The 20,104-nt window shown below is 34.1% G+C and overlaps 1 protein-coding gene across 7 annotated transcripts in view; it reads right to left on the reverse strand.

The window, feature by feature from the left end:
* DNM1L (dynamin 1 like) overlaps positions 1 to 20,104 on the reverse strand; it is a 48,996-nt gene that overhangs the window by 14,911 nt on the left and 13,981 nt on the right. For all 7 annotated transcript variants that reach the window (XM_045554036.1, XM_045554042.1, XM_045554041.1 and 4 more), the window contains 7 exons: positions 16,162 to 16,309; positions 10,535 to 10,581; positions 10,039 to 10,110; positions 7,195 to 7,281; positions 5,384 to 5,546; positions 2,820 to 2,940; positions 1,257 to 1,388 (listed from right to left, as the gene is read on the reverse strand). In XM_045554036.1, the coding sequence (XP_045409992.1) occupies positions 1,257 to 1,388; positions 2,820 to 2,940; positions 5,384 to 5,546; positions 7,195 to 7,281; positions 10,039 to 10,110; positions 10,535 to 10,581; positions 16,162 to 16,309 (770 nt within the window). The remainder of the gene's footprint in view (positions 1 to 1,256; positions 1,389 to 2,819; positions 2,941 to 5,383; positions 5,547 to 7,194; positions 7,282 to 10,038; positions 10,111 to 10,534; positions 10,582 to 16,161; positions 16,310 to 20,104) is intronic.

Consider the following 20,104-nt stretch of genomic DNA (forward strand, 5'->3'; position numbering starts at 1 on the left):
TTATAACAAATGGTCAAACATAAGTAAAGTGTTTCCTTGAGTTCTGTGAGCCACTCTAACAAATTCATTGAACCTGAGCAGGGGGTCATGGAAACCCCAATTTACAGCCAGTTGCTCAGAAGCACAAGCTACAGCCCGTGTCTGTGACTGGCCTCTGAAGTGAGGGGCAGTCTTTGTGGGACTGAGCCCTCAACCTGTGGGATCTGACGCCATCTGCAGGTAAATGGTGTTAGAACTGAATTAAATTAGAGGACATCTAGTTAGAATCCAGTGAAGAATTGCTTGCTTGGTGTATGGGAGAAAAAATCCCCATCTGACATCTGGTGTCGGAAGCATTCTGTGCCATATTGAATGACTGCATGAGAACAGGAAAGAAACACTTTGGTTGGTTTTTCCTAAATTACAAGAGCAGAAAATAATGCAATCTTAGAGGTAAATACTTAGTCTGAAAAAAATGACATGAAGGAACCAGTTTTGGTCAATGCTTTTCAAATTTGCTTTCAACCCATCAATTGTAACAAATGCCAAAGAACCGAATATAAAATGAAAAAAAAAAAAAAAGCAAATTATTTTTATATTATTGCAACTACCACAAAGAAAATAAGCCACAATCCTATATAATTTTGGTTTCACCGACTTATCTTTTACAATGAGTATCCAGCATAGTGAAAAATCAATCTTATTAAGATCCAAGTCTATCCGTCTTTAATTTAAAGAGTAAGATAAAAATAAGAGAAGATGGCTTTCATTTCAGTCATTTATACATCTTCTAGAAAGGAATTCTAGTCCCTATTCCATCAATGGGTATTCAGAATTCAAGTATACAATTTAAATCATTTCTACCATGAATAGGAATAGAAGACATTCTAAATTAAGAATAGATTATGTGAAAATAATAAATTTTAATTCAGTTCCTGAAATCCCAAGTGGAAATGAAGTCATCTGCCATCTAGTTCTACCCTCAAATTGACTGTCAAAAATTTCATAATTAAAACATTTTAAAATTCACTTGAGCATTCCCTGTAGTCTACATGATGATTTAATGTCAACCACTCCAATAAAAATAGAGACATCTACTTTACAAGAACATATTAACATTATGCTATGTTCTTGTATACTATACTGTACAAGAAACCAAAAGTGAAACAGTAAGTGTAAGGAACAGTATGAAAAGGTAAGAAACTGAAAATGAAAGATCTCAGACACCTATTGGCAAAACAAAACCATTTCATTTCTATAGGGTAAAAAAATTTTACCTGTTTAGAGTCCTAGCAAGATACTTTGTTCCATTTCTATTGGCCAGAGATGGATATTTCTTTTGAAGAAATGCATATTCATCACGGATTGAATCAGCTACACTCTTCTTATTGTTAATATCTAGCTGGCTCCTAAGGTTGAAAAATAATAAAACTATTCAGTTAATTGTTGTCCTCTCCCTACCTTGGATGATAACAGGGATGGTGGTGATGATAGCCTAAAATTTATGACGATGATATTACTAGGCATTGTTCCCTAATACCTAACTTGGACTGTTTTATTTGATTCTCTCAATAATTCTATGTGATAGGCATTATTATCTCATTTTATAGCAAGGAACTGATGCTCAGAGAGATAAACTAACTTATTCAAGGTAACACATTAAGTGGCACAGCCAAGATTTGAACTATGTGACTTATAAGTAAGTAATGCCTGAATAGTTTAAGCCTCATTACTACCATTAACTATAGACAAAAGCAGTACTCTTAAGTAACACCTATACACAGGTGCAAAAATATATAAGTGTATCTTAATCAACGTATATTTTATCTATGGGCAGGCAACTAATTTCTACCAAAAATAAAGTTAACTTGAAGAGCAATCACCTAGAAATACAACAGTGTTATACTACCTGCTTGCCTGAAAAGGGAGAGAGCTGGATTGGGGGAAGAAAAGTAGGAGTAGGAGTAGGATGGAAGGGAGTATCAACAGAAGCAGACAGCTGGAATGGATCTTAGGTATCACATAGTAAAACATTTTCATTTTAAAAAGCTTGAGACCCAAAGATGTTAGGTGTCATTTATAACCCACATTGCATCTAGTTTATGGAAGAATTGGGACTAGAACCCAGATCTTGTGATAATTTCAATGTTTCCTATCACATAAAGGCTTTAGATTAAGAGAGATCTTCCTCTGAATCCAGCTCTACTTTTGACTAGTCATGTGACTTTGGTAAATGAATAACTGGAGTATTCTGACTGTAATACAGACATCATCACCTACCTCAGATTCCAAGAGATACCATTTGCAAATTGCTCACAGTAGAGTGTCTAAAACATAATTAGACATTCAATAATAGTTTCCTTTCCCCAACTTTTAATACCAACTATTTATAATTAGGACACCTTTAATAAAATTTCTCCAAGTCACATCCTGGCAATTAAACAGAATCACTAATGCTAAGAGACAAACCAATCTATTAAAATCCTACCATCCTTAAACTCATTCTTGAGTGAGTAGAAATTAGATAATACTTTTTTTTCCTTATCCAGTGCCTCCTCATACATAGCTTAATATAACAGGCAAGAATTCTTAAAGCCTGGCTATTGTCTTCCATTTTGTGACACTACTATTAATAATTTTAGAAACATTTTCCATTAAAAATGTCTATTGGGAGGCTTCAGTGAATCTCTTTTCTCCCTTTAGAGCAATGGATTCTTTAGCAATACCAAGATTATTATAAAAGGTGGAAAAGTAGGACATCACCTTTCAGACATTTGAGAAATTCAGACTTGCTTTGAAATGAGAATGCCATAATTCTTATCCCATTCTTGATTGCTAACCTGTTTACTACTCCAATTATTCCAAGTTTGACTGGAATAACTCTTCCCATCAATACATCCATAGCATCAGTACCCGCATCCATGAGATCAAGTTTAGTGATTACAGCCAGGGTTCTGCGACCTGATAAATGCAAAAAAAGAAAGAAAAACAACCCATTAAATAAAGCCATTAAGTATTAATAAAGAAAAATCCTCATCTATAATAATCCTATCTAACATTATCTCTGTGATCATTTTAGTAATGCTTTTCTTTTTTGTGTGTGTGTGTGTGGAGACGGGGTCTAACTGTGTTGCTCCAGATGGTCTCGAACTCTGGCCTCAAGTGATTCTCTGCCTCGGGCTCCCAAACTGCTAGGATTACAGGTGTGAGCCACTACGCCCAGCCTGATAATGTTTCTCTTAACCTTCGTTTACAAGTACTTTTCAAAAAATAATTTTAAAAATTGCATGCAATTTTTAAATTTTTTTTCACATGTAATTTTTTTATTAGCTCTTAGGGCTATTTAATAAATAAGCTTTTCAAAAATTTTTGTTTTAAATTTGCTCTTTTTTGGTGTATTAGTCCTAGGACATTTGACAAATACAAAAAGGTATGTTGGTACCACCTCAAGACATGGTCCCCCCAAATCTTCCTATGCTTTACCAATCAACCCTGTTTGCCATTCCTAGTTTTGCCTTTTCTAGAATGTTATTTAAATGGAATCATACAGTACATAGCCTTTCCAGTCCAGCTTCTTTCATTTAGCATAGTGCATGTGAAAGTCATCCATGTTGCTGATGACTATCAATAGTTCATTCTTTTTATTGCTGAGTAGTGTCCTATTGTATGGAACATACTATAGTTTAGTTATTCATTCCCCATCTGAGAAATTTTTGAGTTGTTTAAAGTTTTTTGGAAATTGTGAATAAAGCTGCTATAGATATTTGCATATAATTTTTTATATGAGCATAGATTCTCATTTAACATGAGTAAATACCTAGCAGTGGGATTGCTGAGTTAACTTTATAAGAAACTGCCAAATTGTTTCCCAAAGTGGCTAATACCATTTCCATCAGCAACATATGAGAGTTCCAGCTGCTCTGCATAGTGTACAGTTTTACCTATGGTATTTTTCAACTATAAGCATTTTTCTACATTGCTCCAAATCTACAAAATCCCTTTTATTTCACATTTTATTATTTTAATTTACTTAATCATTCCTACTGCTATGTTGTTTAATTTTTGATACTACAAATAATACTGGGTTGGATTATTTTCTTACTAAGCATGACTAGATTAAGATTATCAGATCAAAAGTATGACCATATTTATGGCTCAAGGGTCAGTTTAAAATAGAGCTAATAAATATAAACTGCATTAACAGTTTACTGCAAATAAAAAAATTTGAATAAACCCTCAGATATTTAATCTAACTGAAATGAATATTAGTTACTCATGTAGTAAAACAGCTTCTTATAAAAAGTTGCTTTATGGGGCAAAGCATACGTTTATTAGCAGCAATAGTAACCACTCTTATAAGCTAGCATTTTATATATACTAAGAGATGCACACATCATTAGTTAGCTATCAGTGACTCAAAGTAGAAACTAATCCTTGGGGTTGTGAATGCTTTATAAAAGGATTTTTACCTTTATTTCTAAGAATCCCTGTGCCTTGAGCATGTCTAAATATTTTCTATCTCTGCAGAATATAGATACCATAATTCTCCACTGTACACTAATAATCTACAGTGATTATCTACTGTGAGAGTTATCTGTCCCTTTCTTTTTTCTTTAAGGAGAGTCTACGTAGTGCAGGCTGGCCTCAAACTCCTGGTATCAAGAAATAGTCCTATCTCAGCCTTCTGAGTAGCTAGGAATACAGACTTGAGCCACTGCACACAGCTATTTTTTTTTTTAATTTTATTTTGTAAAGACGGGGTCTCACTAAGTTGCCCAGGTTGGTCTCAAACTCCTGTTCTCAAATGATCCTCCCACCTCAACCTCCCAAAGTGCTGGGATTATAGGTGTGAGCAGCCACAGCCTGTTATTTTTTTCTTAAAAGTCAGCCATTCAGAAACCTCAATCAGGCCAGGCATGGTGGCTCACGCCTGTAATCCTAGCACTCTGGGAGGCAGAGGCGGGAGGATCCCTTGTGCTCAGGAGTTCAAGACCAGCCTGAGCAAGAGCAAGACCCCATCTCTACTGAAAATGGAAAAAGTTAGACAGGTGTGGTGGCACACTCCTATAGTCCTAGCTACTTGGAGGCTGAGGCAGGAAGATCACTTGAGCCCAGGAGTTTGAGGTTGCTGTGAGCCAAGCTGATGCCATAGCACTGTAGCCCGAGCAACAGAGCAGGACTCTGTCAAAAAGAGGAGAAGAAGGGAGAGGAGAGGAGGGATGGGGAGGAGAGGAGGGATGGGGAGGGGAGGGGAGTGGGAGGGAAGAGGAGGAAAATAAGCAACCCTTTTTGCAAAGCCATTTTATTATTTTTAAATCATTAGGTAACCATTAAAAATACTGTCATGTGAAATATTTTTGCCTAGCCCGTATAGCAATTTAAATATAAAAATATCTGTCCTTACCATCCGGATCTACCTCTCTTGAAATTTTAAGTGCCTCTGATGTTGCCATGTCTGTATTAGCAGCAGTGACAGCGAGGATAATGGAATTTGGATTACTGATGAACCGAAGAATGAGCTCTCTGATTTGAAGCTCAATATCCTTAGGTTGATCACCTACAGGCACCTAAACCAAACAGAGATGAATAAGGAACTAATAATAAAAATCAACTCAGCTTTTTTTTCTCCCACATTTAATCCACAGAATATAGATATTTCTCCATTTACAAATAGTTAAAATAAAGATATTAACAATATACTATAGTGGTATTTATTAATTTGGTAGTACGTGAAATTTCAAAATATAATTCGTAAATATCAAAAGTTTACTTTTGCATAAAAATTTACTTAACACAATTCCATGTTAAGGATTGTACAATCTTAATTGCCTAGATACAGACTCATTTATTCAATTACCAAGTGTTTACTGGCAGTTTACTATATTTCAGGCACTCTTCTGAACCTTATTTCAGGTCATGACAGATTATGTAACACTTGTGAATTTAAAAAAGACCAAAATTCCTGCCATCACAGACCTTACGTTTTAGTGATGAGAGGCAGATAACATACATACATAGTATTCAGGTGGTGGTAAGGGCTATGGTAAAATAAAGCATAACAGCAGGCTAGGGAATGATGAGAGAGGGTTGTGATTTTAAATTATTATTTTTAATTAGATGATGTTTTTAAATAGAGTAATCAGGGAAGATCTCACTGAGACAACTGACATTTGAGAGAATGAGCAGAAATTAAGGGCAATAAAGGAGAGATATATACAGATATCTGGAAGAAGAACATTCCAGGCAGAGTGAACAATAAGAGTAAGAGGCTAAAGCAGGAGTTAGAAGGATAATAAGGATCTATCAAGTAGATACTTTAGAATTCTGTAAGAACAGAGGCTTTTACTCTGAGTGAAATGGGAGAGGTTTTGAGCCAAGGAATGAAACAATTTAAATCTTCTCTTTAATAGCATCACTCTAGCTGCTAAGACAAGATAATGAAGAAGGCCTGTTATTTATCCTATTATTTATTATTATTGCAATAATCCAGGTGAGATGGCAGTGGGTAGATCAGGATAAAAGCTACTGAAACTGTAACACATGGTAGAGTTCTGGATATACTATAAAGGTAAGGAGAGACAAGAGGATTTGCTGACAGGAAGTGGGAACTGTCAAGGGTGACTACAGAGTTTTTGGCTAAGCAATTGGTAGAATGTAGTTGCCACTTATTAAGAAGGGGGAAGACTATAGAAGGATCAAACCGAGTTGAGGGACAGGTTAGGAATTTGGTATTAGACATATCAAGATGAAATGCCTGTTAGACATTTAAGTGTATATGTCAAATAGACAGTTGGATATACAAGACTGGAGATATTTTAATGCCATCAGCATACAGACACTAATGTATTTAAAGCCATAAAATCTGATGAAATCATCAAGGGGGACAGTGTGCCTAGAGAAGATAAGAGGTCCACAAACTGAACTCTGGGGCACTTACTGTTTAGACACTGGGGAGATGAGAAGAAACAGCCAAAGAGACTGAAAAGGAGTGGCCAGTGAGACGAGATAAACCTAGAGTGCAGTATCCTGGCAGCTAAGTAAAGAAAGTGTTTCAAGGAAAAGAGCTAAATAATATGAAATGCTGCTAATAGATTGTGATTGCACAAAGAAGCTGATTATTCTCATATGGAGTGTCAAGGAAGAACCACATTTGTTCAAGTGAACACAACATGACCGAATCCACAGTCCACAATCCAGTTAACAACTGTTCCTTACCTTGGTCATTCCTGGCAAATCCACAAGGGTCAAATTGACGACACTGGGTGAAAAAATCTTAAGATGAATTGGTTCAGGGCTTACTCCCTAAAAATAAGTTTTGAAATATTAAAATCACATTAAAATTTCAATAAAATATGAAATGCTAAAGTATCAATTCAAGTAAATACATATTGGATGCTTTTAAATCCATGATCCCTAAAACTTTTAATAATCAAAACCTGATGAAACACATCATCACCCAGCCATATGACAGGTTATAATCCTACCCATCCTATACCATAATTTATTTCCCCTGTATTATTTCAGTCTTTTCTATTGATTCTAAGCGTATACCATTTCTTAAATATGTTTAATAGCGTTAGTAGCTGAACAAAATAATATATTCCTCATTATCCAAATTTATGAGGTTCCTGAGTTCAGAGAGTGAGGCATAGAAAACAAGCTGTCCAAATCAATCTGGTTCCTGATCTTTGAATATCAAGTGGCAAGAGTGTGTATAGTAAGGGATTCCTCAGAAAATTTATATGAATTTTTAGATCCCTGAATCCAAATAGTAAGAATTTGGACAGTGAGAGATACATGTATTTTGTCTCCTGTAGACAAAGATTATTGCATAGACTCTTCACCATTAGCCCGCTAGAAGTTTTAGGATTGAGCCAGCTACATGTGACAGACATTTAGGAGATGTTCATACCTTGTCTTCGTACATGCCCTTCTTTAACTCTTAATATGTCCTCTCATCTATTTATGTCCTTATATTTTCCCTCATTAACCCACTGAAAATTCTAATTTTCCAGGAAGCCTCTTTGAAACATCTGTTACTCCACGTTCTCTATATAATTACATTTGCTATATTCAATTACTCTGAACTACTTTTCCATTTTAAACATTCCAGTGTTACAAAGCCATTAAATGTCAATATTGGGCATTATCTACCTAGATTGTGTATTTCTCAGGATCTTTATTGCTATGGCATTCTCCTACCATGTCCAATACAAAGTTTTGCCCAAATGCCTTTACAACTCCAATCTCAGATATTTTAAAGCCTTCAGGGCTTTATGTTAGGCATATGAAATCATTTATGCGTTCAGACAAAAAAAATTCTTAATACATAAGATTGAAGTACTATTTACTTTTTTTTTTTTTTTTTGAGACAGAGTCTCACTCTATTGCCTGGGCTAGAGTGCTGTGGCGTCAGCCTACCTCACAGCAACCTCATACTCCTGGGCTCAAGCATTCCTCCTGCCTCAGCCTCCCAAGTAGCCGGGACTACAGGCGCTTGCCACCATGCCTGGCTAATTTTTTATTTCTGTATTTAGTTGTCTGGCTAATTTCTTTCTACTTTTTTTTTTTTTATAGTAGAGACGGGGTCTCGCTCTTGCTCAGGCTGGTCTTGAACTCCTGCTCTTAAGCGATCCTACTGCCTCAGCCTCCCAGAGTGCTAGGATTACAGGCATGAGCCACAACACTCAGCCTGAAGTACCATTTACTTCATTACAGACATGATTTAGGAAAGAAGAGATTTTTCAGAGATTTGGGGTTGGGGGACATTTTATCTTTCAGATGCCATGGATGAAAAGCTGCTAGGTAAGTAAATTATATGCTTAGCATAAATTAAACATCTTATAGGTACATAAACTCAATCTTTAATGACATTCAGTTAGTGTAACTAAACTTTTCATTTCTGAATCATCACAGTCTTACATTCTCTTTAAATTCTGGTACTGTGTAAAACTACCATCAATTGCTGAGTTCAGTAAATACGTGAGGATTGCAGGATAGACAATTCAGACTGGACTTATGACTAATAACATTACAAAAGCCAGTATTATCCCTAATATAATTATAGGACTGAGGACAAGCTAATCGAGTTTCTGGCCACCCTTTCTACCCCTTCTACACAACAGGGTTATTTCAGGGAAGTATGGCAGCAGTAGCAGTAACTCAAAGGTTACCAGCCTAGAGTTCAATAATGAACAAAGCTCGGTTACCAAAACAGTCACAAATATCCTGAACAGGCATAAATACTTAACATGGCTCCAAAAATGCCTATTTGTCAGGAAATAACCTCCGTAGCACAGTGCCTGGCAGATACAAGGGCTCAATAAATAGTTGTTGAATTTACTTACTACTGGGCTAGAACCTATCTGTGGGATTAAATGTGCCTCTGGATAATGTAACAATGGAGGTAAAAACAAAAAGGAAGGGAAATGTAAATTTAAAGAAATGTATATTTAAACATGTAAAGAGAAAAGTAATAGGAATAAAGAGAGAGGAGAAAAAACAAAGATTTAGGCAAGGCAGGGAGAGTGCCTGGTGTCAACATTAACAGTATCTTAGACACTTAATTTATTTTAAATTCTCACAATCTTAAAATAAGAAAGTAATCAGTTGCTAACATATTACTTTTCATTTTCACTAAAAAAACCCCTAATTTTTCTTTCTTTGCTTTCATAAATAAATCTAGCCTTACTCAGACAAAAAAAAGAACTCTTCAAAATACATGTATCTCATCAGTTATATAATACTTCCTGAGAGTACAATCAATCCATCAGAAAAAGATAACTTATTATAGCAATATTAACTAGAATAATTATATAATAAAGTTGTATATACATGACAGGATCAAGAATAAACACCTAAATGAAATAGTAAATATCTGATATATTATAAAAGCTCTAAGAAACAAAAGAGGTTTTAAGCAAAGTTTCTATGTACTTGTAAAAATATTTGTTTCAAAGACCAAGATTATGAATTTTACGATGCCCTTCACACATTACATACAGAACACTTCAATGACACATTCACTGATGTTTATGCCAGCTCTAAAAAGATACCTACCTTATTATTTCCTGAAATTCTTTCTGTTTCGTTTTCAATTTCTTGTCGAATTTCATCAAAATCTGTGTAAAGCTAAAAATTATTGAAATGAAAAGCACAATATTCAAAATAAGATCAAAAGTTATTAAGTTGAGGGAGTGTCCATATATTTCCAGGATGTCTATGGATTTGCTTCAGAGAATTAGTAAACAAATTATAATGTATACATATATTTTTCTGAGCTAAGAATTTATGGTTTTTATAAGCAAAGCTGCCTGAACCCACAACAATTAAGAATAACCAAATTGGAGAGAATTGGGCTCAGCTTCAAGTGTTTTCCAAATAAACTATTATGATTAGAAATGTTACTGAGATAAGATGTATTAATATTTTATAAGGAACAGCTGCTTCAAAATAACATAACACATTGCCAATGATAAGAAACCAAGTTACCAACTACTTATACAAAATATTATTTTCAATATATTATCTCTTCATTATATTCGTGTGTGATTACCTTATTTTTGGTGTGAAGAAATTTACCCCATTCTTCTGCATCCACCCCTAGAAAAAGAAAAACTCATTTATTGGAAACTATGGAAATTACTTTTTATCTTTAGTTAGGAACTGAAAAAGGCAACATAATAAATTGTTATTTGTTTCTATTTTGCCATTAACTACACGTTAACAAGTGTTTTAAGATCTGCTAAATTATATTTTTCACATTTTAAAAATTGTATTATGTATGTCAAAAACATGACTAACTTCAGGTAGAGTTGCTCACAGGTCTTCCCACCATTTGAAATCTAGATTTTACAAATAAATTGTTTACTTCTCTTCATGTTTTGTATGTAATTATATTATAGTAAAAGGTATATTCTTTCTTTTTAAACATCATACACATAAAAGCAATTTTTCTAACGGAAGTACTCAATTAAGTTAATGGCTAAGAAGAAAAATTAAGAATTCTGAGTAATGCAAAAAGCTTGTGTAACAGATTTGCATACATAACTCAAGGTAAAAATTTGCAATAAGTGAATGAAACAGCTAATTTTTCAGTTTTTTTTATTACCTATAAAGTCACAATTTGCTATTCCTTTAAAGAGCTCTTTCGGTATTATGTAGCTAGATGCTTTATAAATTTACATACATTTTAAAGGTGACTTTTTTTCCCCCCAGGGTGAAGACTGTGTTTTCCCTTAGAACTGGAGGTAGGAAAGAAAGAAAATGGAGAAACAGTAAAAAAAACCAAAAACCCTGGTATGCATCGTATGGAGTTACCCGACTCTCCATTAGTTTCCAATCATAGGTCTGTTCCTCTTGCACTTGCTGCGAAAAGGAAAATGTATTCACTATCTGCACCGTGTGAAATGGTCTAAAACTTGGACAGCAAGTTTTGTTCTATTTATCCCAGAGAAACTAGAAATGTTTAATTGTACAAAGGTAATCTAACTTTACCTCCCCCAAGCACAGCTGTGTTGCTTTTGCTAAGTTCAGAGAAGTACAATGATTTAATGATTAAAGTTTATCAAATAATGCATATTGGCCACCTGAAATCAAAATAAAAATGACTCTAAGATATTCAGATAAATATTTATTGAGGAAAAGGCAGATCAAATCTTTGGTGGAATAAAGGTAAATAAAACTGGATCCTTTTTCCAAGTAAAATGCTCACCTACTTGAAGCTTAGTACCTTCTTCCAAGAAGTCTCATTGGAGGACTGTAGTAATCTAGGTGAACAGAACTCTTACAAAGGCAGGTACTACATACTAAAGGAGAGTTTTTAATTTACCTTAATATATAAAAGAGGCCTAGCTTCACAAGCATGTGTTTAAAAATAAAAATAAAATTACATTCATGACCAAAAAAGCTTGCATTTTGATACAATGCCAAAAAAATAACAAGAACCACTAAAACCTAAAATCAATATGGATAGGCAAATAAAAACGTAAGGAAAAAAAATGCACACAGCCTGTAAGAGTACATAAGCACACATGCAGGCATAAAAGAAAAAGGGGCAAAAACAAATGGATAAAGGAAACCTTTAGAAAGGTGTCTTGAGTTTTTCCATGTAGCAGGGTCTGTATTTAAAGAGAAACAGCACAGAATAAGTTTAGTGCTTATCCCTAAAATTTTGAACCTTTTTAAAAAATCAGATGTGCAGAAACCTGATCACATTTCAAATGCACATAGCATTCAATTATTCAGAATTTACAGCTTGAATTAGAGGGATGTATATATTTTAAGTGATAGAAGCAAAGTGTACTGTGTGCCATAATTTATTTTTAGAAAACAAATTTCCTGTTACAATTAGTTATATCACCACTGTTTCTAATTCGGACACAAATGATTTACAATTAATCCATTATTCAAAAATTTGCCTGAGATATCTGATAACTTACTATGGGAAAAGATAAACTGCCTGATTAAAAAAAAAGGATCTACAAAATATACTAAATACATCTTTTAAATCTGAAGAGTTAATAAATATATGCAGGTATTTGTCCCATTAGCTAAGACTGAGCTTTATAAGGAGATTTTCTTTGAAATATATACGGAATTTAACACTACACCACAGAAAGTGAACTCTACACCTTCATGGACTCAATTCAAAGGGAGACTACTATTTGTATCACAGCCCTTTATGCAGAAAGATTGATCCTACCATTTTCTTTTAATTCTTACTTATAATTTTACTGCCTTTTGGGAGCAACTAATGCTTTTACAAGTAATTTAACTAAGTAGAGGTAAAAATTCAAATTATACCCAGATTTTTAAGCATTATTCTATGAAGCATATATATTTAAAAAAAGAAAAACAAAAAAACTTACTTTAGCTCAACAATTTTCTCTCCTCGAAATAAACTCTATTCTTATAAATTTCCAGGTTTCAACTAACACTGGTATGATATACAGTACAATTTTTGTCTTTAATGAGCATGCTATTTTTGGACTTTGTCTAAAAAAAAAAATCTGAGAAAAAGCTTGACTTATTTCTTACAAATATATGAAAGATAATAGTGGAGCTCAAAAATCAAACTAAACCACCTCCCCACTCTAAAACATAGTTTTTTTTTAAGTAATTTATTTTTGCAGGGGGACAGGATCTTACTATTGCCCAGGCTGGAGTGCAGTGGCATGGTCATAGCTCACTATAACCTCAAACTCCTGGGCTCAAGCAATCCTCCTGCCTTAGCTTCCCAGAGTAGCTGGGACTACAGGTGTGTGCTACCAAGCCTGGCTAATTTTTTTGTCGAGATGGGGGTCTCACTGTATTTCCCAGGCTGGTCTTGTACTCCTGCACTCGAGCAATCCTCCTGCCTCAGCCTCCCAAAGTGCTGGGATTACAGGTATAAGCCACTGTGCCCAGCCTTAGTTTTGTTTTTAATACAAATTTAACAGAATATTTTTTTTACATTGGCAGAAATGGGAGGTGACAAGGTGAGAACACCATAAATCTACATACTGACACCTCACTTATCCCACATAGTTGGCGGAATGAAGAATTACATGCTAAATAAATTTTCCTGATAATTAAATTACACATATTAAACACTAAAATATCTTATTTTAGCCAGTTTTGATGCATCTATATCTAAAACAGATTACACTTTTCTATGTCATCTTAGAATGCACTACTCTTAACCTATTATTTGTAACTTAGGACTTTGTTACATAACAAAGCTCTCATAGGCTATAAATCCCTACACAAAATAGAGTGACTGATTTTTTTCTTTTTTGAAAGTTCTTCCATCTGGTTATGTTTTCCTCCCTTTCTCCTCTCTCATTGTCAGGCTATCAGGCAGTTCATACTCTTCTAGGTAACTATTCATATATGTTTATCTGCTTCATGTTTCTAATTTCCTCTGGGTTACAATAATTTATGATAAGCTAAAACTTTTTATCCCAAGGATAAAGAGGCTCTGATGAGAGGCTAAGAAACTGTCTAAAAATAATACATCCAAAATTTAGTACTCAAACTTATGAAATCTATTTTGTGTTCTGAGTAGCTGAGCTGTCATTTTAAGTGAGTTTTTTAACTTATATATAAAAAATAAGCACTAAGCTTGGAAAAAATACATATATAGGTAAAGATAAGCCGATTTCCTGACCAACCACCAAAAAGAGACATCAACAAAACATAGTGGATATACAAGCAAAGAGATACCAAGGAGCTGACACTTCTATAGCTATAAATGTATACCCTTTTCTAACAAGCAAAATTTTATCTAAGGAAACACTACCCACATCTACAAATAGTTTCTGAGAGACAGGCTATCATCTGCCCTTTCAAAGTGACTAAAGAAAATGAAAAGTTAAAATAAAGAGACCTAATGCCATACAGTTTCTTAAAGTCTTGGTTTCAGGTGTATGGTAAATCTGTTTGATGAAATCAGTTAGTGAGGATGAAATTTAAAAAATGTTATTCTACATATTTGAAGCTGAATCATAGGTCAATCCAAAATGATTAAATTCAAGGTTCAGAATTTCAATAATAAAGAAATATTACAGAAATGCAAAATGATGAATAACACACCAAGAGCTACCTAATTAAAAAGTTTCCACATATCCACTGGCAGTCTATCCAAAAATATTACTTATTAATATCTCCAACTTCATTAACTTGTTCCAGTGATTAACATTCCAGAGTCACCAGTAGATGCTCATGATATGTTTTCCCCCCTTTAAAAAAAAAAAAAATTAAGTCATCACCACAAACAGCTCCCATAGTAAATAAAGAAGAAATCAGATGCAGAAATTAAAGTAACTTCAATTTCATCAACACTATCTCCCATCTTAAATCAGAATATAAGTAGAATGAAACTGCACTGAAAACAGACCTCTGCAGATAAGAAACAGACATGGTATTCTGCTGCAAAAGTAATTTAATAATTAGAGACATTTTACAGACTTTTATAAATAAGACAGAAAGTCTGAGCCAAACATGGAACTAAACAGGAAGATGAAATATATTACTCTCATCAAACATTTCAAACTTCACTAATTTAAGTATGATTAATATAGGATACACATTTAATAAATAACTTAAAATCTGCTGATAGTCACAAACAGCATTCCTTAAAATATTTTCAATTTAACCAAAAAAGAACTGCTAAAAAGGACAATGCATATTTTCTCATTTTAATACTACACATTTACTCTTCATATAGTCCATTAAAGAGATAGCCTGAGTTTAGCTGTAAACTAATCGTGAACATAGTTGGGGGTGGAATGCACTATACAGATAAACCCTAGCAAGAGAAGGAGAAAAAAACTAATAATTTAGAAATTGAAGCCCAGGCACAGTGGCTCACATCTGTAATTCTAGCACTTTGGGAGGACGAGGCAGAAGTATCGCTTAAGGCCAGGAGTTCAAGATCAGCCTGAGCAACATAGTGAGACCCCACCTCTACAAAAAATAGAAAAATTAGCTGGATGTGGTGGTGTGGGCCTGTAGTCCCAGCTACTCGGGAGGCTGAGGCAGGAGGATTGCTTGAGCCCAGGCATTTGAGGTTGCAGTGAGCTGTGATGATGCCACTGCACTCTACTCTGGGCAATAAAGTGAGACTCTGTCTTAGAAAAAAAAATAATAAGTTTAAAATTAAAACTCTTCCCATAAATAATATTCATCTTAGATTGAAGGGCAAAAGAATCAAAATTACATGGGAAGACCAAGAGAAAGGAAGGTAAAATAACATTGCTCAGCTAAAACACAAAGTCATTTTAATTTGATTTAAAATAAAATATTTCAACTAGATTCTAAATGACTTAAGTTCTAAATCAATGCAAATCAGTGTTTTAAATATTAGGGAAAAAAACACTCCAAAAGACACTTAAAAACTTTCTTTAAAATAACTGATTCCAATTTACTGAGTGTTTCACTGGATACCTCCATTAAACAGCATTAATAACTGCTTACTAAGTGGAATTACTCAAAAATGACTATCCCCAACAACTTTACTCATGGCCTTTCAAAAAAATTACTTTTTTTCACGTTAAGAAAGATGCATACTTCTCTTCACAGGACTTCTGATTTTGCTACAGCTACTAATTTCTAATTATCTAATCAATTAATATCTTTTTAAGAACACAGCAAAAATACATAGAGTTTTAAAATAATTCTTATCCCAATTCTGAAATTTACCATTTTCTTCTCCTGTTGTTTTTCGTTTATCCTCTGGTGAAACATGGACCAGCTGCAGAATGAGAGGTCTCCGGGTGACAATACCAGTACCTCTGGGAAGCAGGTCCCTCCCCACTAGGCTTTCTAGCACTGAGCTCTTTCCACTGCTCTGAAAACAGAATATACAAGAGTAAAATGAGTTTCTTAACAGATTTTTTGTTAACTCAGTAAACTATACTAACATACAAAAAATTTTACTTATTTAAAGGAAAAATTAGTGTAGACTTTAAAAATTAAATTTAGTTATATTCTCTATTACATGATCTTTATTTCTTTGGAAAAAATCCAAAAACAAAAATAAAAGCCCCACTCTCCCATCATTTTCCTACCTTTTTTGAAGCTCTTCCAACCAGGTTTCAAAACCTACATTAATATACGTAAAATCATGCTTATTATATGTAGATACTTTAAATAGGATAGTACTGTATATATTTTTCTCTAACCTGCTTTTATTTTTAATGTAATGATCAGGAATATCATTCCATATCAAAATATTAACTTCTGTATTTAACAGTCAAACAGGGCCAGGCATGGTGGCTCACACATTGTAATCCCAACACTTTGGGAGGTTGAGGTGGGAGGATCACTTGAAGCCAGAAGTTCAAGACCAGCCTGGGTAACATCTCTACAAAAAATTTAAAAATTAGCCAAGTGTGGTGGCATGTGCCTGTAGTACCAGCTACTAAGGAGGCTGAGGTGGGCAGATTGCTTGAGCCCAGGAGTTATAGGACTGCTATAATCCACACTGCAGTCCAACCTAGGCAACAGAGCATGACCCTGTCTCTTTAAAAAAATAAATAAATAATAAACAGTAGTCTACTGTGTATAAAACCAAACCCCCAACTGATGGACATTTAAGTGGTTTTTTGGTTTTTGCTATTATTAACAATGTTGCAATGAACATACTTCTGTGTATATAGCCTTACTTCCTTATCCTATTACCTTATTAGATTTAGTTCATTTAAATTAAATTACTGATTAAAAAACATACAGACTTAAAGCATTTTTAGATACTGCCAGACTGCACACAAGATGGCACCAAGCTATACTTCCAACAGCTTGTCAAGTTTGTTCAATTTGCTGCATCCCCATCAATATTGGGCATTATCACTTTCTGAATCTTTGCTATTTTGATAGATGAACACTGATAGCTAATTTAAATTTGCATTCCTTTATTATTGATGTCAAGCATTTTTTTAAGGGCTCTTTGTATTTCTCGTTAATGACTGTTCAAATACTAGCGTTTTATATATTTTATTTTATGTATTTCTTAATTTTTAATAAAGCTGTTTATCTATAAGTATTTCATTTTTCGATTTCAGTATTTTCCCCTAACTTTTTATTTTGAAGTTTTCAATGCTACAAGAAAGTTGCAAGAACAGTGAATATTCATGTATCTTAACATTGAGTCACCACTTATTAACATTGGCTTTACATCATTCCTTACACACACACACACTTTTTTCTTTTGCTGTCCACTCTAAATATTGTGACATGCATCTCCTAAGAACAAGGGCATTCTTCTATATATATATACATAAAACCACAATACTATGATCACATTCAGGAAATTTAACACAGATACAATACTATCTAATATACAGTAAATAATCAAATAATATATATAAACCTCTATTATACATTTTTAATGTATATGGTCTCTAATACAGTCTAAATATTTCTAAATTTGCTGTTTTTCTTAACTTTGCAATATACTGTATTTTTATACAGTATATTTTTTCTGTACTGTTTTCCTTAGTCAAAACTAGTACATCTTTTAATTTAATATTTTCTACAAATGCAAAAACTCTAATTTCATCTGCTGTATCAAAAAGGGTGTACAGGAAGCAGATGGCCCACTCAAATTAGGTTAATTTAAGGAGGGTTTATTTACAAAGAGACTTTTTACAAAGCTATGGGGTAAGGCTTAGGGAAATCACAAGGGATAGTGCAGTTACCCAAGCTAGTAACAAGAGAAAAACTCTTACCATCCATAAGCCCCAAAGGAAGGGCCAAGACTTTTCAAGAAAAGTGACACAGTCAGCCCAAGGCTTCCACATACAGGAAGTGTGAGAAGGGAAAAAATACCCAGATTTTTATCTCCTCCTTCCTCCAATTCCTTGCCAGGGATCCTCATTTACAAATCCAATTATCAATAGAAGGCAGGGGACACAGGGAACCATTCATGTTGTTCAGAAAGGTCCCCTATGATAGAGAACAGGAATGCTGAGTGGATCTGGAGGGTTAAATTGAAGATTATGTGACACATTTGTGAAACTGTACTTTTTGGTACTGCTAGGTTTTAGTATCCAGATTTACCCCTCTCATTAAATAAAATGAGGTACTTTCTATCATTTCCGTTTCTATACTCTGAAATAATTAAAACAACATAGAAATCTCCTGTTCTAGCTGGGCACGGTGGCTCACGTCTGTATTCCCAGCACTTTGGGAGGCTGTGGGGGAGGATCGCTTGAGGTCTCAGGAGTTGGAGATCAGCCTGAGCAATACTGAACCCTTGTCTCTACAAAAAATAGAAAACTTAGCTGGCGTGGTAGCACACGCCTGTAGTCTCAGCTACTTGGGAAGCTAAGGAAGAAGGATCACTTGAGCCCAGGAGTTTGAGGTTGCAGTGAGCTATATGATGACCCCACTGCACTTCTAGCCCCAGCAACAGAGTGAGATTCTGTGTCAAAAAAAGAAAAAAAAGGAAAAGAAAAGAAATTTCCTGTTCTTTGTTTGACAAAACCCAACCATAAAATAACATCTAATTTTGATTTTCAAATTTATAGGATGAACTACTCACATATTCTTAGAATTTGTTAGTTTTTCCTATTCCCAATATTTTCTTTTTGTTCTTTGTTCTAACTGCACTTTCCAATTAACTGCTACATTGTTTTATTGGTCAAATTTGTCTTTTATCAGTTTTGCTTTGTAATTTTTTTGTATTGTTAATTTCTTCTCTTCTGCGGTTTCTGTTTTTCCTGGTGAAAGGATGGTTTATCTTTTTTAAATCTCTTTGAGTTGAATGTTTTTAGCTTATTTATCTAACTCAGCTACCAACAACTTCCTCCCACTCCATACACAAACATATACCTCTCATCAGTCATCTCTGTCTTTTTTCTTCCATACCAAGAATCATGGTTTTCAATGACAGTTTGTGACAGAATTAGAGTAACACAATTACTTATTTGCTTTTTATTTCACATTACACACAGATGCTTGAAATAATACCAATACTACCACCACCAATATGATTACTGAAAATAGTTTTGCATATGATCCCTTCATTCTCCTTCTTACCCCTTTACAGACCACAATTTCTCCTTTTAACCCCTCATCTGGTCTTAGTATATGAGCAATACAGACCAACTGTCTTTAAATTAATGGTCTCTAGTCATTTTGACTCTCTGAAGCTTGTTTTCCAGTAGATTAGTAAGGAAGGGCTAATGAGAACAATATTCTTCACATTCTAGCATATTGATAACAGTTTGTGACCTTTATACTTGAAAATCAGTTTGGTTATATATAAAATCATTGGCTCATACTTTCTTATCTTAAATATGGAATATTCCATAGTCTTTATTATACTTATCTTTCTTTCTTTTTCTGAACAACCAGAAAGAAGATATATTCCATAGTCTTATCTCTCAAAATATTGCTATTGAAAAGAATGGCAATAATCTGATTTTCCTTCATTTATAAGGGACTTTGTGACTTCTGCCTGCATGTCTAAAGGATGTTTATTTTTCCTTTAAAGTCCAACAATTTTTCTAGACTATGTCTCAGTGTTTCTATTTGTGTCAGTGTTCTCAGGTGTGTGCTATGCTCTTCGAAAATGTAGTTCCAAATCTGTTTTTAATTCATTAAAATTGTCTCAAATTGTAATTTTTAGTATCTGTTCTGT

This window comes from Lemur catta, chromosome 6, assembly GCF_020740605.2.
Source record: "Lemur catta isolate mLemCat1 chromosome 6, mLemCat1.pri, whole genome shotgun sequence".
In the NCBI taxonomy this organism is placed as follows: Eukaryota; Metazoa; Chordata; class Mammalia; order Primates; family Lemuridae; genus Lemur; species Lemur catta.